The 24,383-nt window shown below is 38.0% G+C and overlaps 1 protein-coding gene across 1 annotated transcript in view; it reads right to left on the minus strand.

The window, feature by feature from the left end:
- Positions 1–6,029: 6,029 nt before the first annotated feature.
- Positions 6,030–24,383, minus strand: part of LOC133648494 (PIN2/TERF1-interacting telomerase inhibitor 1-like) — a 55,969-nt gene continuing 37,615 nt past the window's right edge. The window contains exon 7 of the mRNA XM_062044656.1: positions 6,030–7,067. Within this exon, the coding sequence (XP_061900640.1) occupies positions 6,534–7,067 (534 nt within the window). The 3' untranslated portion in view covers positions 6,030–6,533. The remainder of the gene's footprint in view (positions 7,068–24,383) is intronic.

A 24,383-nucleotide genomic window follows, 5' to 3' on the forward strand; every position in this document is an offset into this window, starting at 1 on the left:
CTTAAAACATGTACAGTTAAGTAATAAAGATGGTGGCAAGCATGTTAATTAACACACAGGCATGCACACAAATGCTCCAGCTATAGTTACCAATCAGTTTCCTTCTGTGGCTACAAGTCAGTGCTTATCAAATCTGGGAGTTCCTGTTGACAGGATACTCTTGCGCTGAAGCCGTGGAGTCGCTCTCGCTCACACGCACCCGCACACTTTCATGATTCATCCTGTTTGTGGGGTTTCAAACTACACTACATGAACACAAGTTTTGAGATGCACCCAGTAGGGGTGAGGCTTATATACAAATGATCCAAATGTGTCATGTTAACAAGGCATTTTTGGGACAAAACAGGGTAAATAAAGGGCATATATGAAGACTTTGGTATCTATCATGTTATAACATCAGTGACCTCTGACCTTACAAATGCACAGAAAATTCCCCCACACACACACTTCTAAAATATTGCACTATGTACACACACACACACACACACACAGGAAGAGGATGCGACACCTGAAGACACAGATTGTGCATCAGCAATACTATCCTCTTAACACACTGATTTGCACTGGAAGTGTATGTGAGGGTAAGAGTCACAATCGTGTGTGTGTGTGTGTGTGTACTTGTATTTTTACCCTTCTTGAGACATCAACAAGGAAAAGTACCTTCCAAGGTAGGACATAAATCATGGTCCCAATAAGGAAAACCATTGCATCTAATAGAGAATTTGCACCCCTGATGGTGAAATCTATCCAAAAAAAAAAGGAGGGATTTTTCAAATTGACCGTGTGTCGGTTTTAAAAGTGCTCCCCCTCTGGTCAACATATGAAATAACAAGTGTGTGTAAGAAATTGAAATGTGCCCCCTTTGACCAAAATTAATTGAAAAAAATAAATAAATATGTATATAGAGACATACTGTAACACCTTGAAGTAAATAATGAAGATTTATTATTTATTTATTTAAGATTAAAAACTGATTACAAACAAAACAATTAACTAAAAGCAGTCTTTTTCTTGTAAAATTATGAATTTTTCATGTAAAATTATACATTTTTAATGCAAAATGGTGACATTTGTCATCTAAAATTCTGACTTATTACAATATTGCCAATTTTTTTGTTGTTCTTGTAAAATAGTGAATTTTTTGGAGTAAAATTATGACTTTTGTGACTTTTGTCATAATTTTGCCGGGTAAAATTCAGATTATTATTATAATATTGCCAGCATTTTAAAGTTTTCTTATAAAATTGTGACTTTTGTCGAGTAAAATTACGACTCTTTTCATAAAATTGCAAACATTTGAAGCTTTTCTTGTAAAATTGCGACTGTTAATGAGTAAAAATTCCAACTTTTATCATAACATTGTACAAATGTTCAGTTTTTCTTGTAAAATGTTGACTTGCATTGGGTAAAATTATGCCTTTCATCATAAAACTGCCAAAATTCTATGTTTTACTTGTGAAATTGTGACCTTTTTCTTGTGAAATTCCAACTCAGTTTTCACAACAAGCGTTGTTATATTTGCATTGTATGTATATATTATTAATGTTGTAAATACAAATCTTTATATATCTAGAAAGAGTGGTCCTAAAGAGGTAGGCATTTTTCGGAGGTCTCAAGAAGGTAACAAATACAAGAAAATGTGTGTGTGTGTGGGCTGGTAGTTGATGCTCCACCAACCAGCTGTTACGACATGTGGTCAATGTGAACGACGACATAAACAGTACTTACTACACGGACTATAGAGGTTTGAAGCTATCTTAAATCCCTATTTAAATCCATTTGATTATGCAACTTGGAGCATGTGAGTCCTTGTAAAGCCCCTTGAACTACAATACAGTACAATAATTAATAGGTATGTTGTGGCAAATGACAAAAAAAACATGGGTTTGCTGGTCATTTATTTACCGGCATTGTTGGGCCGTCAGCTAAACACAAAAACTACTTGAGCAGCATGAATGGGCAGGTCGTACCATTATCCAGGCAGGAAGTTACTCAACAATCATCAATTTAGTAGAAAGTGAGAGTTTGGTTTGGTTGTGAGAAAAAGGCAGAGGATTAGATAAAAAAACAAGTTGAGGGGTTTTTGTTTCATGTTGGGAAATGACAAGTCCTGAGAAATTGGAACCCCTGGCCAAAATGATGGAATGACCAGACTTGGAGGATGTTCATTTAATTGCCTTATTTTGGAGGGGGAAAAAACAGATATATAATCATTTAAAATGGTAGCTTTCAATTTCACCAAACGAAATCTAGAAAATAAATTGTGGTAGTGTGTATAACAGTTTAATCTTTTGATCAAGCAGAGTTAAAACAATTGTGGAAACACTCAAATCAAATCTGAGAAAAAAATGGAATCACTTGCAATAGGTTAAATACAGTCGTGGTCAAAAGTTTACGTACACTTGTAAAGAACATAATGTCATGGCTGTCTTGAGTTTCCAATCATTTCTACAACTGTTATTTTTTTGTGATAGTGATTGGAGCACATACTTGTTGGTCACAAAAAAACATTCATGAAGTTTGGTTCTTTTATGAATTTATTATGGGTCTACTGAAAATGTGACCAAATCTGCTGGGTCAAAAGTATACATACAGCAATGTTAATATTTGGTTACATGTCCCTTGGCAAGTTTCACTGCAATAAGGCGCTTTTGGTAGCCATCCACAAGCTTCTGGTTAAATTTTTGATGACTCCTCTTGACAAAATTGGTGCAGTTCAGCTAAATTTGTTGGTTTTCTGACATGGACTTGTTTCTTCAGCATTGTCCACACGTTTAAGTCAGGACTTTGGGAAGGCCATTCTAAAACCTTCATTTTAGCCTGATTTAGCCATTCATTTACCACTTCTGACGTGTGTTTAGGGTCATTGTCCTGTTGGAACACCCAACTGCGCCCAAGACCCAACCTCCGGACTGATGATTTTAGGTAGTCCTGAAGAATTTGGAGGTAATCCTCCCTTTTCATTGTCCCATTTACTCTCTGTAAAGCACCAGTTCCATTGGCAGCAAAACAGGCCCAGAGCATAATACTACCACCACCATGCTTGACGGTGGGAATGGTGTTCCTGGGATTAAAAGCCTCCCCTTTTCTCCTCCAAACATATTGCCGGGTATTGTGGCCAAACAGCTCAATTTCTGTTTCATCTGACATCACATGGACAAAGATAAGACCTTCTGGAGGAAAGTTCTGTGGAATTATTGGAACAGAAATTATTGGAAACTCAAGACAGTCATTATGTCCTTCACAAGTGTATGTAAACTTTTGACCACGACTGTATGTTCATTACTCTGCAGTTAAAACAAGTGTTCACGCCTTAGAGTGCTGTTGCACCAGGTGGATTGACATGAATCATGGCTCCAATACAAGATATGTCATTGGAAACAAAGAAGAGTATTATTAAACTTCTTCAAGAAGGTAAATCCTGATGCAATGTTGAAAAAGATGTTGATTGTTCAAAGTCAGCTGTGTCTAAAATCTGGACCAAAGACAAACAACATGGGAGGATTGTAAAAGACACAAATACTCGTAGACCAAGGGAAAAATATCAAAGCATCAATACAGAAAACTTTAAGCAATATGTCTTGAAAACAAAACATGCACAGCAAAGCAAATGACTTAGCTTAGACGTAGCTGCCATTGACATCTAAACCAGTGGTGACATTCAAATGAAATTTATGAAGACGATTGCCTTAACAAAAGACGCACATTTCCACAGTCATTGATGATATGGAGCTGCATGCCAGCTAAAGGCACTGGGAAGATGCTGTCATCACATCTTCAATATACTGTATGCACAAATTGACATTTCGGACACTGTTCTTATTCCATAAATGAAAAGGATGTTTGAGGATGATATCATTTTTCAAGATGATAATGCATCTTGCCATAGGAAAAAGACTGTAAATACTTTGCTTGAAGAAAGACACATAAGGTCAATGTCATGGCCTGCAAACAGTCCGAATCTCAATCCTTTTGAAAATCTGTGGTGGAAATTGAAGAAAATGGCCCATGACAAGACAACAGCAATCATAGAAATTTCAGCAAAATTGATGAAGAGTACAGTTTGTCACCAGCATCATGGACTGCAAGCTGCTATAAAAGCCAGAGGTGGTGCCACAAAGCACTAGTAGTGTTTGTTTTCCATCATTTCTTCTTGAGTGATTTCTTATTTTTGTCACAGTTAACTGGAGACCACCATTTATCATCTTGATATCTTTTAGTGTTTCTTAAAGCCAGAAAGTTACCGTTTGATGTTTGTTGTCTGCTTTTTTCTACAAAATTAAACAACTGAATGAACATCCTCCTTTTCTGGTCATACCATAATTTTGCCCAGGGTTAAGGACATGGTAGTATTCCAAAGCTATTGAGAAACTTGTAGATGGGAAGTGTAGTCCAAGTAGTCATGAACATTTTTCCTGTGAAAAAAACCTAATATTTTATATTCATCATGAGAAATTAGTGTCAAAGATAAGCTGCATATTTTCATTTTGTCATTAGAAAATTATATATATAAAAAAGTTGTTTTCTTACAATAAATGTGTTGAAAATGACAAAAAGCTGAACCGTGCATGTATTTCTTTTCATGAGAAAATCTTAAAAATTGAGACAAAAATTTGAGCCATATAATTTTTTTTCTCAAAAGAAATCAAGACTGAATTTGGTTTAGGCAAAATATAAGACAACGTTTATAAGTGTGTTTATGTTTCATGTTGGGAAATTACTTGAAAATTAGAAATTATAAGACATTTTTACTTTCAGAAATTTGTTGGACAAAACAAAATAAACTGGTTGAAAATGAGAAAAAACTGAACCGTGTATTTCTTCTTCTGGGAAAATGGAAAAACGTTTGTTTTTGTCATGAAAAATCAGTAATACGTAAGTTTAGTCGTGAAAAAAGGCAGAACACAAGACAAAGTTGTTTGTGTTTCATGCTAGGAAATTACTGGAAAATGACAAGTTGAGCGCAAGGTTTGTGCTATAAGAAGTTGCCATGAGGTATTTTTACCATGAGAAATTTGTTGGAAACAGTACAAAACAAAAGACAAAACTAAAAATTGTTGAAAATGAAAAAAAGTTTTTTTCGTCCCATGAAAAATATTGGATAACATAGCATAAGACCTGTCATAAGTCAGTGGAAAATAACATTTAAGCCACAATGTGTAATTTTCTCATGACAGCTAAAAATTAAACAAATGATCGCTATATTTTTTCTTAAGAATGTTGAAATAATTTTTTAAACAGCAGACATTTATCCAAGAAAATATTGCGAAGCTGCAGATTGCATGTTTGACTGAGAAGCAGCTTGCGCAGGAAATACAGTAGGAGTCCACTCTCCAAGGTAAATGTTGCACAATTACATTACATTACTTAAAATTACTATAGTTGTTTGTGCTACATTTTGTGTTTTTGGTTAGATCATTAAAATATTTAATCACGATTAATCCCATTTTGTCCATAGTTTACTTATATTTTACCAAGACTAAATATATTATCTCTAATAAGGGTACCTTATTAAAATGTACACCCAATATGGGACTGGACAGATAGTTTAATGTATGCTTTTTAATAGCTCAACACAAAATGCACACAAACATCGACGCAAGACATTTTTCAAAGAACAAATTAGTAGAAGTTGAAGCCTGCAAGTTTCTTGATGGGAAATCTGTAGGAAATTTAAAACAGCTGTGTTTTACCTGCATTTCAAACGGTTAGCTGCTCAAGATTAAGAATGGAAAATTGTCTTGGTAGGTGGTTCCTTGATACCATAAAAGATAAGCCAATCAAGTTCTTTCTTTGGATAGAATGAGTCATCACGTCCAAGGTGGTTGCATCAGATGGACATGTTGACTGTTAAATATACAATGGAAACACTCCAGTGTACTCAACAGACCTCCAAAAAGTGCAACATCAAGCATGCACTCATCTATATACAAGGTTAGCCACAGCACAAGGAAGCTGTGACTGACACACCTGCTGGGGGTGTTTCCTGTATAAAATGTAAGAAAAATAAAATACAAATCAGCTGTTATTTGATTTGAATTTATTTTGGGTTGGGTTCATTTTGTACAGCTCATACATGTCATGTTTTGCGAATAGCATGAGATCCTTTCAACAAAACACCCCAGTCATAATGTAGATTCATAAGAAATACCGTTTTGAAAAACATTGGAATTTCTATTCATAGTGTAATGCAAGAAAAATCCTTTATACATACCTGTATATAGAGTCAAAATGATTGAAAATGTGGACTATAATGTTTAGTTCAATTCATTGGAATGGATCTATTAAAAATCATCCGAGGCCAAGAAATGTATGTTTGATGGTTAATGTGACAGCAAGGAATGTTGCTGAATGGGCTGTTGTGAAATGCTAGTATGTTTTTTCCCCACAATGTGTAGTCAAAAATGTTGGCTAAAAAAATTGTGGCTTAACCTGTCGTGGTGATTCTAGAGGACAATTAAAGATACCTTGTAAAAATCTGATGAGCTCCTCACATTGATGCTCATCTCCTTGTCCAAAATGGGAGAGACTTCTCAGAAATCTTGCTTCTTTTCTTTGGGCTTTTTCGATTTCTTCTCCATTACTTCCACCACCTCGCTGCATTTCGACACATTCTGGGCAAGTCCATCCAGCATCGCGCCTAACTTTTTGTTTTTTTTATGCCTCTTCTTGGGTGAAGGTCTCTCCTCCTCCTCCTCACAGTCCTGCTCTACAGCCGAGCTTGAGTTTTTATTCAAAACCCCTTCCAGCTCCTCATTTTTCCTCTTTCTCTTCTTATGCTTCGAAGGCTGCTTGTCCTCACTAGCTTCTTCTGCAACGGGTGCACTGCGACTTACTTCCACCTCCTTTGCAACCTTTTTATTCTTCTTCTTTTTGGGCTTTTTGCTGGATGCAGAAGAAGCCTCCCATGTTTGGTTCTCAACTGAAGAGGAGGCAGAGGCCTGGTTACGGGCCAATTTCAACTGGGCCATTCTCTTCGCAAAGTACTCCTTCATGGTCAGGGTGCTGGTGGTGGTGTTGTCAAGTTCACAAGAAGAAGCTGGAGTGGGAATTTCGGCGTTGTTGCTCTAGAAGATAATGCGGTAGGTTTAGTTAATGACACACAATAGCTTTTAGGTGAACGTCCATCATCCTGCAAATATTACCCAGGAAGATTAAAAGCAGAGAAGATCACGTTGATGCAACAATCAATGTTAAAGGGTTACTTTGAAGACATTATCAATGCAACTGGGTGTTTTTGGTTTGTTCATTTGATACAGGATTTAAAGGCGCAGAAGCCCACTGGCTCAAAATTATATAAAAAAAAAAGAATCACCAAAGGCTAACATATGTTCCTAAAAGTGGTTCAAGAACAAATATTTAACAAATACATGTCTATATTTGTCACAATTACAAGTTAAACTTTGTAAAAATTGCAGTTCGTTCCGAATAAGGTGCCTGGCAATCAGGCGGTCAATCACGGCTATCTTGCACAAATATGCATTCTCGTCACATGTGTAAATACACAAGTCATGAAGATCTTTGAGAATGAATCGAATTCGATTGAACAAGTTGTATGCAAACTTTTGGCTCCAATTATTGAGCACATAATATCTCGGTGCACTCTAAAAATAATCACTGAGTGTGTCATGTGAATGACGCTTGATTTAAATATCAATTCAAATCGTTCTTTAACAAAATTGTTTATTTACAATTACAGCACACAGCTCTGGTGTGCCACATCCTGGATGGCTTTATATAGCGTTGCAAAATAGCCCGTCTTGTGCCGCAATTCTTTTAGGAGTTGCACATTTATACTTCACTAACAATTTATAAGCAAAATGTATCGTAAAAGTAAGCTGAAGTTTCTGAATGATTAATTCAAGTGACAACAACAATCTTGACGTTGTGGTTGTCATTGATCACTACTAGACAACAAGGTAAATATGTAGTCAACACCTACCATGAATTGATTAACATGGACCCCGACTTAAACCAGTTGAAAAACTTATTCGGGTGTTACCATTTAGTGGTCAATTGTACGGAATATGTACTGTACTGTGCAATCTACTAATAAAAGTTTCAATCAATCAATCAATCAATGTAGTTGCTCCCTCTGGAGACACTGCCCCTTAGTGTTTTGGAATGGAATTGCAACTCACACACAAGCCCCTCCCGAAGCGCTTTAAACGAATCAGAACACCGCTAGAGGGAACGCAGGCTATGTGACACAAGAGCATATTTCAGCCTCAAAGTGTGGCACAGCTTATATGGTCGGACCAGGAAGCGGAAGATAACTGCTTGCAGTTTGTTCAAATGTGAGCACCTTCTGGGCAGCCGCCTAACCACTGCAAACAGGCCCTTTAACTTTTTACACCAGTGAAACAGTTACGAACATTAGCATGAAGCACATTAGCGATGTGACTAAACCCAAAATGACCGGACAGATAGCTATTAAAAAAAAGGTGACCAAATTGTAAAACACCTAAACATGCCTTTCATCTAAGGATTACAATGTTCACAGAGTATTATAATGGTTATGCAATACATCCCAAACCTGTTATACTTGTTTTTGCAACTACAAACAAAGCAAGCACATATCAGTTTTATGTTTTTAAATTAAATGTCTCAAGGGTCAAATGCATTGGAAGATCTTCTGGGTGGTCTACTTTAAATGTTTGTGAGTCTTCAAGAAGTGCTATTGTGCACTTTTTACATACTCCTTTGAAAGCCAGCATCTTTTGCAGTGGACATTTATTTTTAGTCAAATTCTAAAATGTGTAAAAGAAAATTGCCCTGTTATGCAAAACAAATGTACACTGCAAGGGACACAGGCTCTCAGAAAATATATACTGTAACTCTGCAGTTGTCTAACAATATATGTCATATACTATAGGGTTGTCCCGATAGCAATATGTTGGTACCGGTACCAAAATGTGTACAGATATTTTTCAAAATAAAGGGGACCACAAAAAATTTAATTATTCGCTTCATTTTAACTAAACATCTTATGATTCTTATTGCACTCAAAAAACAGTTTTAGAAGATTGAAACTAAAATTAAAAAGGCATTAAACACATTGGCCTTTTCGTATTGCACTCAAAGAACAATTTACAATTGTATGTATTAAATATAGCCTGACAATCTAGGATTAGAATAGAACAGAAAGCTTTATTGACATTGTATTATATGCTTCATGATTTATGGTTGTCACAATTGGTCTGGCTTTAAGACAAATACAATAATTAGTAAATACTAAAATCAATGCAGCTAAAACTACACAAGACATGTCGCAGGTAAAACACACATTGTTAAAGGTGAAATTGTGGGAATTTGTTACAAAAATCAGTCATTTCAATCTTCACTTGCATTCGTTTATGCTACAAGGGCGGTTTTAACCTTGCTAATAATTGGCAACGAGCCAACCAGCAGTGTGCGCGTCTACGTACAGTATCTAAATGTGCGCAGCAGGGGAGCTAGTTCTATATTCTTACCTCGTTAGTTTAAAATACCTACATTATGCGCTTCACGCACTCTTTACTGACAAGTAAAATTGTATTGTTTTTGCCATCTTCCGCTCCACATTGTTTATGCTAGTGTACGCATGCTGACGCACTCAACATGCGCCTCGGCTTGACAACGTCACCACAGTAAGGCAGCATGCGGGTACAAAAAAAGTACCGGTATTTTTCAAAGACAGTATAGTACCTTTTTTAATTAATTAGTACCGCAGTACTTTGTTAGTACCGGTATATCACACACAACAACACTAAAAGAGACTATTTGCAACCTTTGCACGGATGCCTAGAGGGAGCTAACTTTCCAGAGTGTTGTAAGCATTATACCCCGCTCTTTCGGCTTTTAGCACGTAATGACGTAAAGATTGCCTGTAAGTTACACACATGCACGCGTATTAGCTTTGTGTGTGGTCAGCTAATTATAGCGATTTGGCTAAGTTTAGTTACCAATGTTAGCCCTAATTGAATGTATAGTTTATCGTAACAACATAACTATCGAAATCACGCCATTCATTCAATGTTATCACATGCTGTGTGTGTTAATATTTCTGGTAGTTGTTTCTCCCTAAATATTCACCTTGCAAGTTGCACTGTTTTCATGCTTTCTCTTGTATAACTCTCCAGCATTTGTGCTGCCAATTGACGGCATGTGTGGTGACGTCATTGCGCCTATACGAATGGATACGAAAAACGCTAACAAACCTGTCAAATGATTCTCAGAAATTGAAACACTGAGAACCGGTTCTAAGAACCGGTTTTCGATTCCCTTCCCAAATGGCATGATTATGTACGTGAGGAAGTAGAGTTTTGTTTTAAAAAAAATGGTAAAATGGGTTATACTTGTATAGCGCTTTTCTACCTTCAAGGTACTCAAAGCGCTTTGACACTATTTCCACATTCACACACTGATGGCGGGAGCTGCCATGCAAGGCCCTAACCTCGACCCATCAGGAGCAAGGGTGAAGTGTGTCTAGCTCAAGGACACAACGAAGTTGGTAGAAGGTGGGGATTGAACCAGGAACCCTCAGGTTGCTGGCACGGCCACGCTCCCAACCGCGCCACTCCATTATTTATAAAAAAAATGGAGCAAACAAGTGAGAGAGATTAAAGATTGTTCTCATGTTTGGTGCTCATAAACTGGCTCTAGGGACACATTTTATTGTTTGAACATATTTCACCTTGTAAGTAATTTGGTCCTTCTGCTCAATTTGGTCTTTTAAGTCCAACAGAATAAAGGCATAATAGAAATTTTGACAGTGGATGGCTAGAGATGATGTTTGATAAGAAATTATCGAGTTCGAGCCTATTATCGAATCCTCTTATCGAACCGATTCCTTATCGAGTTCAGATAGGTTGTTGTATATGGAAAAAAACACACAATATTTGGTTTAACAAAAGCTCACTTTTATTATACAAGAAAAAAATAAAATCTAATAAATAAATACATATTGACTGTTACCCCCCTAAAAAAATAAAATAAAATAAATAAATATTGACTGTTGTTAACCAAAGTATATTAAGTGGAATTTTTCAGAAAAACAAATATATACAGTAACACAAAAACAACCTGTCTCTGTGATCACTATAGGTGTATAAATAATATAGTGTTAAATAAAATCAGTCCCTTGGACACAAAACTGAAAATAATACAGCTCTCCAAAAAGTGCACTTCTGCTGCTATTGGAACATACTAACTACAGCTATTGGAACAAACAAACTACAGCTATTACTCAGGAAAAGGCTCAACAGGACTCAGCTGGACCTGCAGAACTTGCTGACACGGAGCCTGACCTTGCTGACCAAGGACTGACAGCAGTGTCCGCGTCACCTGCTGTTGAGAGACTGTCTAGACCTAAGAGACATGTTCAGCCACCTAAGAGGCTGATTGAGAGTTGTTAAGAACTCTTGGTTTTTTCGAGTTGTTTAAAAAAAATAAAAAACATTAAGTGTTGACATAACTATTTGTTATGATGCTTTGACATTTTTGCACTTTATTTCTTTATTGAAAGAAAATGCTATGAAGAGAAACGTTGTTTGCAAATGTGGTTACAATGCTAAAAAATGAAAAGTTAAAGCTAAAAAAAGAAATACACTTTATTGAGTTAACATTATTTCTTTATAGGGGGAAAGATGTGATGTTATGAGCTAGGGAATATAACAACTACATTACCCAGCATGCAACGAGAGTGACGAGCATGCGCGGTAGCCCCGAAAAGTGTTGTTGCATGTCGCCACCCCGGCAGCTAAGAATGAGGTTATGAGCACGCTGTGAAAGTAAATGTCAAGAACTCAGCCAACACGCCTCGTCTGCATTATTTATAATTAGACAGACAACACATATACAGTGTGATTTTGTTTTGTTTACAAGGAAAGAAAAACAAAAGTTAAAGGGAGATGTCATATACGTATGTTGTATATATATATATGTATGTGCTGCGGTTGCTTTAAGAACGTTGCGACAGCTGCCGTAAAGGAGGTGCGTTGCTAGCCTGGTTGCTATGTTTCCGGTTGGTCGTAAAAGTGTTCGTCATGTGTTTGTACCCTGCTCTAATCTCTCAGTAAAGTTATTCATTGGATTATACCTTTCGTTTTGAACTTTATTACACCTTGGAGCGCTTTTTCCGGTCCATTTTTTTCCTGCTTTCGCTATCTGCGCCTAATGACTGAGCTACGTGACGTCATTTCTTGTGATGTCCCATGGGGCATTTCTGGTCGGGACGGGATTCGAATAAAGAACCAACTCTTTTTCTTTACTATAGTGGTCTCGAAAACGAATACCGGTTCTCAAAAAGGGATTTGAGTCCGAGGACTCGGTTCTTTTCTTATCGAACAACCGGGAAAACCGGTTTCGAGTATCATCCCTATGAAAGATTTAGATACACTGGTCTTACCCTGTGAAAAAAGACCATGACAATGTCACTCATTTGCCAAAATGATGTTGTAGGTATAAGTGTGGTCACCTAAATCAAATCAAGACCTTTGGGCTTCTAATGTACATTAAACATGACCAACATCGTCTATTTGTCACCCCACACCTTAGACCCATATGTCTCCATTTTCCTAATGGCCTACTCAATGCATAATGATTTGTCCGGAAGAAGAATACGCTTCTTCCTCCTGAGAATCACTCTAAACAATGCAGCCCGACCAAGGCTATTACCTCAGAGATGGCAGAGGGAAATGGCTTAAAAAAGATAAATTGAAAAATGTTGTGTTGTGTCGAGTCACCTCGCTGCTTGGCCTTTACACTTTTACACGGGGATTATACTGCTTTGACTCTCAGCACTGAATTAGGATCGACAAGGTAAAGGATGGTCTGCTAACACAATATGAACAGCAGGCCCTTAGGGACTTCAAATCCCTCCTGGTCTTTATATACATTTATTGTTATAACTAAAAGACTTCCCCCAAGGTGAAAAGATTGTGGTCTGCATATTGACATAAGGACAGTTGTAAAAACTGTTTTATATGAATGTCAATGGACTAAGTTGTATACAACTGTACTGACCCAAGTATTAGTAGATTATTTCCTAAGACTCATTTTTGGAGAAAAAACATTTTACATGATTGTTCCAATATTAGCTTAATAACTGGTAGATTAAAATAGAAGGGACACATTTTCTAGCTACTTGTTTGACATTGATCACCATTATCTTGGAATTAGCACTATAACTCCTATTTTGAGGCAGCCCCATCAATCCACCTGAGTGACATTCTTTGAGTGACAGGAAGAAATGCTAGACCTCGAACACAAGTACGACTACGAAAATAGCATCTTATCATTACATAAATTGTCTGACACAAAAACAGCAGGTTAAAATATAAATTCTCACAATATTTTGTTTCTTTGCTTGGGTTTAAAGGCCTACTGAAACCCACTACTACCGACCACGCAGTCTGATAGTTTATATATCAATGATGAAATCTTAACATTGCAACACATGCCAATACGGCCGGGTTAACTTATAAAGTGCAATTTTACATTTTCCGCTAAACTTCCGGTTGAAAACGTCTTTGGATGATGACGTATGCGCGTGACGTAGCCAGTGAAACAGAAGTATCAGTACCCCATTGAAAACAATACAAAATAGCTCTGTTTTCATCTCATAATTCCACAGTATTCTGGACATCTGCGTTGGTGAATCTTTTGCAATTTGTTTAATGAACAATGGAGACTGCAAAGAAGAAAGTTGTAGGTGGGATCGGTGTATTAGCGGCTGGCTGTAGCAACACAACCAGCAGGACTTACTTGGATAGCAGACGCGCTAGCCGACGCTAGCCGCCAACCGCACGGATGATCGGGTGAAGTCCTTCGTCGCGCCGTCGATCGCTGGAACGCAGGTGAGCACGGGTGTTGATGAGCAGATGAGGGCTGGCTGGCGTAGGTAGAGCGCTAATGTTTTTATCATAGCTCTGTGAGGTCCGATTGCTAAGTTAGCTTCAATGGTGTCGTTAGCAACAGCATTGTTAAGCTTTGCCAGGCTGAGAATTATTAACCGTGTAGTTACATGTCCATGGTTTAATAGTATTGTTGATCTTCTGTCTATCCTTCCAGTCAGGGATTTATTTATTTTGTTTCTATCTGCATTTGAGCCAGAAGCTATCACGTTAGCTCAGTAGCTAAAGAGTTTCGCCGATTTATTGTCGTGGGGATAAAAGTCACTGTGAATGTCCATTTTGCGTTCTCGACTCTCATTTTCAAGAGGATATAGTATCCGAGGTGGTTTAAAATACAAATCCGTGATCCACAATAGAAGAAGGAGAGAGTGTGGAATCCAATGAGCCAACTTGCACCTAAGTTACGGTCAGAGCGAAAAAAGATATGTCTTGCACTGCATTCTAGTCCGTCACTCTAACGTTCTCCTCGCTCAAATGAATGGGGTAATCGTCGCTTTCTCGGTCCGAATCGCTCTAGCTGCATTGAAAACAATAGGAAAATATGAGGAGGCGAACAACTGACTATGTCACGCTACTTCCGGTAGGGGCAAGGCTTTTTTTTATCAGAGACCAAAAGTTGCAAACTTTATCGTCGTTCTATACTAAATCCTTTCAGCAAAAATATGGCAATATCGCGAAATGATGAAGTATGAAACACAGAATGGATCTGCTATCCCGTTTAAATTAAAAAAAATCATTTCAGTAGGCCTTTAAATGGCCACAGAGGGCTTTAATTATCCATCCATCCATTTTCTACCGCTTGTCCCTTTTATGGTCGCGGAGGGTGCTGAAGCCTATAACAGCTGGGGCAATAAAACCGCTCCTGGTTGTCAATACCTTTCCAAAAGGGACATAAGCATTGTTTGATAAATTGCTACATTTATCAAGATGGGAAAAATAACATGCTATAAATAACACTAAAACCTGATACGAGAACAGTTGAGGTATTGAACTGTGAACAACACTATGGACGAAAAGGAAATCAAACATTTTGTCGAAAAATTATTGAGGCTAGAATAACTTTGAGCCACCTCAGAGCTTAAAGTGGTACTTCTATGGCCTGACACCATTAAACTAACTTTACAAACTTCTGAGAAAATCTATACTGGCCGTTAGTTCACACAATGGCTGAGCAGAGTGGAGACGGTGGCTTTAGAGCAAGCTGAAAGCGCCAAACAGCGTGTTAACTGGGATTTGGGGGGGAAATGGCTAGGAGCCACTTTACAACTGCCTGTGAAATTACTCTCTTGAGAGAGAGAGGGAGGACACCGTAGGGGCTAAGGAGCCGAGCGGCAAAAAAGGGAAAAGGTGAGTGGCTGAGAAACCTCTCCATCAGTAAGGAAAAGTGGCTGGAACTCAGTATGCGATCTTTGTAGACTGCTTGGGGGAGATCCATTAAAGGCTGGAGATGCGACACACAAGTGAAAGTGCAGCGCTGGCCATGGAGATGCATCATAAAACCATAAAACATGTAGTCAGCAGTGTTGCCAGCACCGTATAGCCGCTTGGCAGGTGTTGATGGCAACATGTTACCAGGAAACTCAGTTTAGGGATCGTGTTTCCTCCTTTTACCAGGTCTACTGGTTTTTGTAACATGTAATTACCCCAGTTTCTTGTAAAACTGTTAGCAACACGCAAACAATGCAACTTGAGATGAAAGAAAATAAATTGAGTGCTCTCCAAATTATTATGAAAGAGGCCAACTGTTACACCTTTTGGTGAATGTACATTTTTTATTTTCATGCTTTTATTTGTATTTTATTTGAAGGATTTTTTTTCTTTTGAACTGTTTCAATTTGCTATTTTCTTCTCTTCCATGTTTTTTTTTTAACATACCGTATTTTTCGGACTATAAGTCGCGTTTTTTTAAAATAGTTTGGCCGGGGGTGCGACTTATACTCAGGAGCGACTTATGTGTGAAATTATTAACACATTACAGTAAAATATAAAATAATATTATTTAGCTCATTCACGTAAGAGACTAGACGTATAAGATTTCATGGGATTTAGCGATTAGGAGTGACAGATTGTTTGGTAAACGTATAGCATGTTCTATGTTATAGTTTTTGAATGTCTCTTACCATAATGTTACGTTAACATACCAGGCACGTTCTCAGTTGGTTATTTATGCGTCATATAACGTACACTTATTCAGCCTGTTGTTCACTATTCTTTATCTATTTTAAATTGCCTTTCAAATGTCCATTCTTGGTGTTGGGTTTTATCAAATAAATTCCCCCCAAAAATACTCATACTCCAGTGCAACTTATATATGTTTTTTTCCTTCTTTATTATGCGTTTTCGGCAGGTGCGATTTATACTCCGGTGCGATTTATACTCCGAAAAATACGGTAGTAGCCCGGAACCACATCCCATAAATCCTATGTCTGCATATAGTGTTTGCAGTGTATATATTTCTACAGGGTCCAACAAAATGAGTCTTCTTCTTTTGCATGCCACAGATACAGAGTTCTAAAAGACTGCAAAGGTAAATAAAATGTTTAATTACAACAATGCGCCAAAAAGTTTTACAAATATCTCTGTATTCCTCAAAATAAAGGCTGTCAAAATTAACGAGGTAACTCATGTGATTAATCGCTAAAAATATTGCATTAGTCATTCACACACAGATTAATCATGCAATTTATTTTAACTGCACAAGTTATTTGACCTTAACCTCTATACGGTCAGTAATCAGATCAATGCATACGTCAGTACAAAAACAGTGAAGACTGGTGTGCTCGCTGGCAAATTCCAATCCAAAATTGGAGCTTGAAAGAATTTACGATAAAACAGTAACCTTAATTTTGTGCATATAAGTGACGTGCATTCAAGTAAAACGTTTAAAAACGTTCCGAGATGAAAGTCTGACAATAAAATAGCATTTGTGTACAAATATCGGGGTCTTTTCCTGAGCAAATTTCAATTATGCAAGCGAGTAATTCCTTGTGACTAATCATGATTAATTTTAATTCCAAAATGTGTTTATGATTTTTTAAATAATAACATAAAAATAATGCATCAGTTCTCATAATTCAGGCGGCATGGCTCAGGTGGTAGATTTTTTGTCTCCCATCCTGAAGGTATTTGCTTTTGTGTACAAATATCGGGGTCAATTCTTGAGCTTCGTCATCGCATAAGTCAGTACAAAAAACAGTGAAGAGACTCCGACTGGTGTGCTCACTGGCAAATTCCAATCAAAAATAGAGCCTGAAAGAACTTTAGATAAAACAGTAACCACATTCTATGCATATAAATGACATGCATTCAAGTAATACGTTTAATAACGTTCCTAAATATAAGTCTGACAATAAAATAGCATTCGTGTACAAATATTGGGGTCTTTTCCTGAGCTAATTTCAATAATGCAAGCGAGTAAGCACCTGTGATTAATCATGATTAATCCAAATTCCAAAATGTGATTAATCTGACAAAAAATAATCATTTGACAGCCCACCTAAAAACATAAAAACAGTGAATTAGTTCTCATAATTTCTGGCAGCATGGCTCAGGTGGTAGAGAGGTTGTCTCCCAACCTGAAGGTTGCGGATTTGATCCTCAATCCCACTGTGACCATGTCGAAGTATCCTTGAGCATGATAGTGAACCCCCAGTTGTTCCTGATGCTGTGTCATCAGTAGATACATGTGGTAATAGTGTTCAAGTGCTTTCAATCAATCAATGTTTACTTATATAGCCCTAAATCACAAGTGTCTCAAAGGGCTGCACAAGCCACAATGACATCCTCGGCTCAGAACCCATCCTCGGCTTTGAGTACCTTAAAAGGTAGAAGAGCGCTACAAAAGTAAAATCTATTTACCATTCAATTTAAATTATTTGGCGATCACATTAAACACTACTTATTTCAAAATGTCTACTTTCAAATCTGTATGCAACTTTAAATGTTTCTTCTCCTGTGCATACCCTAAACTGGAATGTACTGTGTATCAAAGCCAGGTTGTAGCAGAGAGAGAGAGTAGTGGAAAGGTTGGGGAGGGAAAAAGCACCTATGTCACAGCATCTCCTTCTCCCCTCCCCAAAACTCCAGGAAAAGGATGCGTTCAGTGAGCTGTGTGCACTTCTGAGATAAGGCTCCTTCGGCAGAGGAGCGGCCTGGCTCGCTATCGAGCCCTTCCTGAGCCGCACTCTCTTCAGGTGGGGGTGGAAGGAACAGGGGGCGGGCCCGCCTAAGGGTCCCAGTGTAAAAAAATAAATAAATAAATGAATAAATAAATAAGAATTGAGGGTGGGAAGAAGACATTCAACAGGCCACCTCCTTCAAGACACTCCAGTTTTTTCTCTCACTGCTAATAAAGCCTGTAGAAAGCCAGCGAGCATGTGCCAAGACTCCTAGGCCAGACACCGCATTCAAAGAGGAAACAGGCACCAGCCAGGAGAATGATGCTTTGGATTGTGCTGGAATTGGTCTACTGCACTCCATGTCAATTGTTACCAAACAAAATGCACAACAGAAGAGAAATGTCTTTAGGAACATGCTAAGGTTTAGTTCGAAGTTAAGTTACAAGAGAAGTGTCCTGCAGGTTATTTGTATTTAAAACTTAGTGGACTCACACATTCTTTTCAAGCTGTATGTTTTAGGTCATTGTCATGCAAGACCCATTCCCAGTGTACAGGCTGACGCCAGAAGGTTCTCATCCAAATATTATGTGTATGGTGATATAAAAAGACCACGAAGAAAAGGCAAAGAAGAATACTTCTACTTGAGAAGTACGCTGACTTCACACATAACGTTGATTCACACACTATTTTTCCTTAAAACTGCATAATTACACACCATCAATGGCATTTGAATTTGGAAGTTTCCCTATATCTCAAAACAAAACTAAATGCACTGTCTCTTTTATTTTTCTATTGTTGTCAAACTGGACAAAAGTCGCATGAATGGGGAAACATTTGTATGTATGAATTTCAATAAATCTGATCAATCAAATCACTTTCTAGTTCTTGTTTCCACCATTGTTAGACCCTGATGAAGTTGCCGTTCCTCATGTATTTACTTGGTTAGCAAAAATGCCTGTTTGCAATAATTTCTAGCCAATATCGGTTTGGTGCGTAATTGCGCAAAGGTGCTCTCATTGTCCTGCCACAATAATAAATTTGGCGATACTCGAGGTCTATGGATCAGGCCCTGATTAGCCAGCTGTCTCTCCCTGATGAGAGCACAGGTCCAGGAGCCCATCCTTCATGGACCTGATGTGGGCGGACAGAAAAACAGGTGGATACCTTACTCGCTGGTAAATAAGCCACAAGGCTTTGCGTCGTCATCAATAACTTGGCGGTAATGTCGCTGCCCCCAAGTGCCACAAATACTTCGATTCACTTAGACATTAACACCAAGCAACAAAGAGATGACTGAATTAAACGTACACGGGAACTTCTACAACCCTGTTAGGACTAAATAAATGGGAGATAAGGATAGCACTTTGCGCATGGCGAGATTGTTTATCATAACTAAACAATTGAAAATAGCATTGTGCATGCATACGTCATGACTGCCTTCTTTTTGCTCGACATTGTATTGCTGATGACGCTCACCCCAAATCCGCGAAGGGATGACATGAAGATTACTTTTCTCGGCTATGATTTATTCAAGTGGGTGATTAAAGCGAAGAGGGCAGTTAGCTTCAGGAGCCCTGTGTTTTTATAGCTTAACTAGACAGACAAACCGTGTTCCTTTTTTACCCCACTAGTGCTAATCTATAAGTGTCAACGAGATGGTATAGCCTGGAGGGAGCTGCCAGGAAGCTAAGTGGTAAACGTGCACTGTGAGTCATTTGGTAGGGCCTTGATATTTTTTTGCGTTACAAGTGAAAAGGGCCTCTCAAGAAAAAATGCCCAACAAAAGGTTAAATAAGCCTTCAATTAGATGTTATCTGAGAGTGAATTAGAGCGCCTCCATTTCACTTTAAGCGTGACGCCCTGCTCGAGTGCACTGAACCGTGCAACCACCATGGTGCTTCTTTATTTAGCCTGGCAACACGACTATTTCCATAAATTGTTTCACATAAACAATATATATGAGACATTGTTATTATTATAATAGGCAAATGCATCAGGTATACACAGCTATAACTGCATTAAAAGTGGTGACAAAATGTAATACATGTATTTAAGCTATTTAAATAGTTAATATTTTTTGGATTTATTGCAATCTAGCCTGTAAATCTTACAAGGATTATTGTATAATTGGCAATAATATATTTTAATATAACAACTATTATTGACAATGAGAGTTCATTAATTCTGAGTAACTATAAATAGTGTTGAACATTAAATTACACACATTACTGTTGGCTATATTTACACAGAAAACTATTGTGTCAAATAACATTACACATTTTGTAAAAAATTTAAAAAAGAAAGAATAACAATAAAAAGTACTTTGACTTAATTTGAATATTTTCTATACACCAAAATGCAAAACTAATTTTGTTGCACTGAACGATTAAACGGTTTAATACAGGGGTGGCGAACCCAATTTCAGAGAGCGCTACATCGCAGTTATGGCTGCTCAGGTACTTGCTAACAGTGAATATAAATGTATAATTTATTTCATGATATTGTTGCCTATGCATTTAAATACTAAATATTGTAAGAAACAGTGTAAGAAACATCTGTAGATTTTACAGTAAAAACAGGCAGCTCAATCGCTAGGATTTTACCACAAAACCTCTTGTGGTTTTTACAACATATTACTTTAAGTGGAAAAACAGTATCACTGTTTTTTTACGGTAACATTTTGGCCAGTGAGTAATTTTTTAAGTGTACAATTTGATGGCTAACTTCAAGTCAAGCAGATATTTATATTTTTTTCTAAATATTTGGAATGTATAATATATTTGTTGCATTATTAGATAATATTAAAGGTTAAAAGACATGCATTCTCTGTCAAAATGGAAATACTATAGACATTTAGTAAGAAATGATAAAGTACTTTATAGACAAATTATTTCCAGGCTTTTGTGGGCGTCATAAAATGATCAGGCAGACCAGACCTGGCCCTGGGCCTTTAATTTGACATCTGTGGTTTAATATAATATGTGTTATAGCGGGTCAAAAATATTGTATGTAACAAAACCAGTAGGAATTATGTATACTAAGTTGATATTATGTCATAGTATAAATGGTACATTTTTGTCAAAGGGTAACCAAATTTCTAATTTGTGTCTAAGTTGAAATGTTTTTCTATTATGTTCAGTTAAAAAAAATATTTGTATTACATGCTATGAGACAATTACCACAAAGTAGAGAGTAAAGAGGGAACCCCCCTGCTGACATGCAATCCTTCATGTGGCCGACGCGTGGGCAGCAGACACACGCAACAGGTGCCTACCGACAAGGGTTGACTCTCAGCCCTTTGTGGCCAGCAGACGTGGGAGTGGGAGAGGCCATGGGGGTCACACTGACCCGAGGAAGCAGAGAAGCGCACAGAGTGTCTGACTCAAAGAGATCCAAACAGGGAGGGTTTCAAACCGTGCTCAGAAATGTTTCTTCTTTTAATCACTTTAAAAATAAACTAAAATATAGTAAATTTTGACTTCATCTGATTGAAAAAAAAACAAAAATGTGACAATTGTGAAATATATATCACACTTATTATGACACGATTCCAAAACTAGAGGATTAAATGTAAAAAATAAAAAAAATAACTAAACTAAAAACACTAACAAGAAAACATGGTTAGGTATATGTTGTAATTCTCTCAGATATAAAAATAAATTATGTACAGATGCTGTAGTTACAATTTAAGTAAATTAAGAATTACAATTACCAGATAATAGAAAGATTTGAGAAAAATGTTCTTTGAAGTCATGATGTTGTACATACTTTTGCAGCTGATATTCTCCATCAAATAAACATAACAATTGGTGGTTGGGCAAATAAAACTGTCGCTCGTTTCCACCGTTCAACTGAGCTGGTGCTTTTAAAAAATGACTAACTTTGGTTGATGTATGAATCGGCGGGGAGTCTATTTATCAGTGGGGCTCCTGCGCTCGCCCGCCTGGGTCCCTCAAGTCACAAGCCGCCTTGCTCCCCTTTGACTGATTAATTAGCCAATCAGAGGACATTTTTCACTGGGCGGCAGAATGGTTTATTTCAGCTAATGCTGGGCTTTGGAGCCAAGGGCCCGCTGCAGCCTCGTCTGCTTTTTCGTCTGGCCTGAGTGGACCAAGCAGAGGGGGCCAGGGAGATAAATCAAGCCGGGCTGCAGCCTCTTCGCAGCTTCTCTAACTAAACCCCTCGAGGAGGGCAAGAGGGCCAGTGGAGATGGAGGTGAGCGGCTAGGGGAGGGACGTAGGACGGCCAGGGGTACTGCTCGCCCGCCGATAAGCACAGGGAGACAGCCAGAGTGCCTTCATTTAAAAAGCGTCCGCCTCTTTCTGATACCTTGGTTGCCTGTCGTTTGTCATGTGGTGAGTAATTGTGTTAAGGAGGCAGGAGACGAAGGGGAGGTAGGCAAGCGTGGGACGGGTGATGGATAGCGGAGTAGCGCGGATGGACAGATGCTGTTATGACGCATACATTTCCCATTGACTACATGAGGGAAAGTGGAAGCCATTCACATATCACATCTTTAAATGACACAATAACACTTGTGAATGCTGCTCATTAAGGGTGAATAAACATGATTCGGAATTCTGTCAACTGTGTGGAATTAATTACTGATTCATCAAGCAAAATAGAGGAGAGCTACTTGACTGCAACTAGCAGACCTGCTATACAGAAGACAGTTGATTAATTGTTAATTCTTCCGCAAAATTAATCAAAGAAAATGAGTCAAAAGTCTGTCATGCTAAATTGTGTTTAAAAACAAATTGAGAGTACAGTGGAACCTCGATTTACAAACTAAATTGGTTCTTCAACATGGTTCGCTAACTCAAAAATCGTACAGTGAAACAGAGTTCCCCAAAAGAATCAATGTAAACATTAAAAAAAACGCACACTTCACAGTCACTATAATGTGTGTAAATATACATATAAATACACATTAAAAAATGCACACAAATGCATATATATATATATATATATATATATATATATATATATATATATATATATATATATATATATATATATATATATATATATATATATATATATATATATATATAGTGAGGTTCACAAGTATTTGCACACCCTGCAATTTTGCAAGTTCTCCCACTTAGAAATTAGGGAGATGTCTGAAATGTTCATCATAGATGTATTTCCACTGTTAAAGACAATCTAAAAAGAATAATCCGGAAATCACATTGTATGATTTTTTAAGGATTTATTTGTATGTTTCTGGGGTTCATAAGTATTTGCACACATGAGAATCAGCAAGAATTATAACTCTCAAAGTGCTGTCAGTTTACCTTAAAAAAGTCCACATTGACCCCACAACTAATCACCCACCCACCACCCCTTAGAGCTCATTAAAGTCACCTGTGCAGCCCACAGTCAGTCAAGGTCCAACTGCTACCATTTGCAAGACCAAAGAGCTGTCAAAAAAGGCCAGAGACAAAATTGTAGAGCTCCACAAAGCTGGAAAAGGCTATGGGACAATTGGGAAGCAGCTTGGTGAGAATAGATCAACTGTTGCAGCAATTGTTAGAAAATGGAAGAGGCTGAACATGACTGCTAATCTACCTCGGACTGGGGCTCCATGTAAGATCGCTCCTCGTTAGGCATCACTCATGATAAGAAAAGTGAGGAATCAGCCCAGAACTACACGGCAGGAGCTGGTGAATGAGCTTGGACCACTGTTTCCAAGGCTACTATCAGTAGAACACTACGGCGTAGTGGTTTAAAATCATGCATTGCAAGGAAGGTTCCCCTGTTTAAATCAGCCCATGTCCAGGCCCGTCTGAAGTTTGCCAATGGTCATCTGGATGATACAGAGGAGTCATGGGAGAAAGTCATGTGGTCAGATGAGACCAAAATATAACTTTTTGGTATAAACTCCACTCGTCGGGTTTGGAGGAAAAAGAAGGATGAGTATCACCATCCCTACAGTGAAGCATGGGGGGGGGGAACATCATGATTTGGGGGTGCTTTTCAGCAAAGGTGATAGGACGACTGCACTGTATTAAGGAGAGGATGAACGGGGTCATGTATTGAGAGATTTTGGCCAAAAATCTCCTTCCCTCAGTCAGAGCATTGAAGATGGGTGGTGGCTGGGTCTTCCAACATGACAATGACAGCCGGGATAACCAAGTAGTGGCTCCATACCAAGCATATCAAGGTTCTGGAGTGGCCTAGCCTGTCTCCAGATCTAAATCCAAAAGAAAATATTTGGAGGGAACTGAAACTTGGTGTTGCTCTGCGACTGCCCCGAAACCTGACAGATCTAGAGAAGATTTGTGTGGAGGAGTGGGCCAAAATCCCTGTTGCCGTGTGTGCAAACCTGCTGAAGAACTCTAGGAAACCTTAGACCTCTGTAATTGCA

Source organism: Entelurus aequoreus, linkage group LG04, assembly GCF_033978785.1.
Source record: "Entelurus aequoreus isolate RoL-2023_Sb linkage group LG04, RoL_Eaeq_v1.1, whole genome shotgun sequence".
Classification (NCBI taxonomy): Eukaryota; Metazoa; Chordata; class Actinopteri; order Syngnathiformes; family Syngnathidae; genus Entelurus; species Entelurus aequoreus.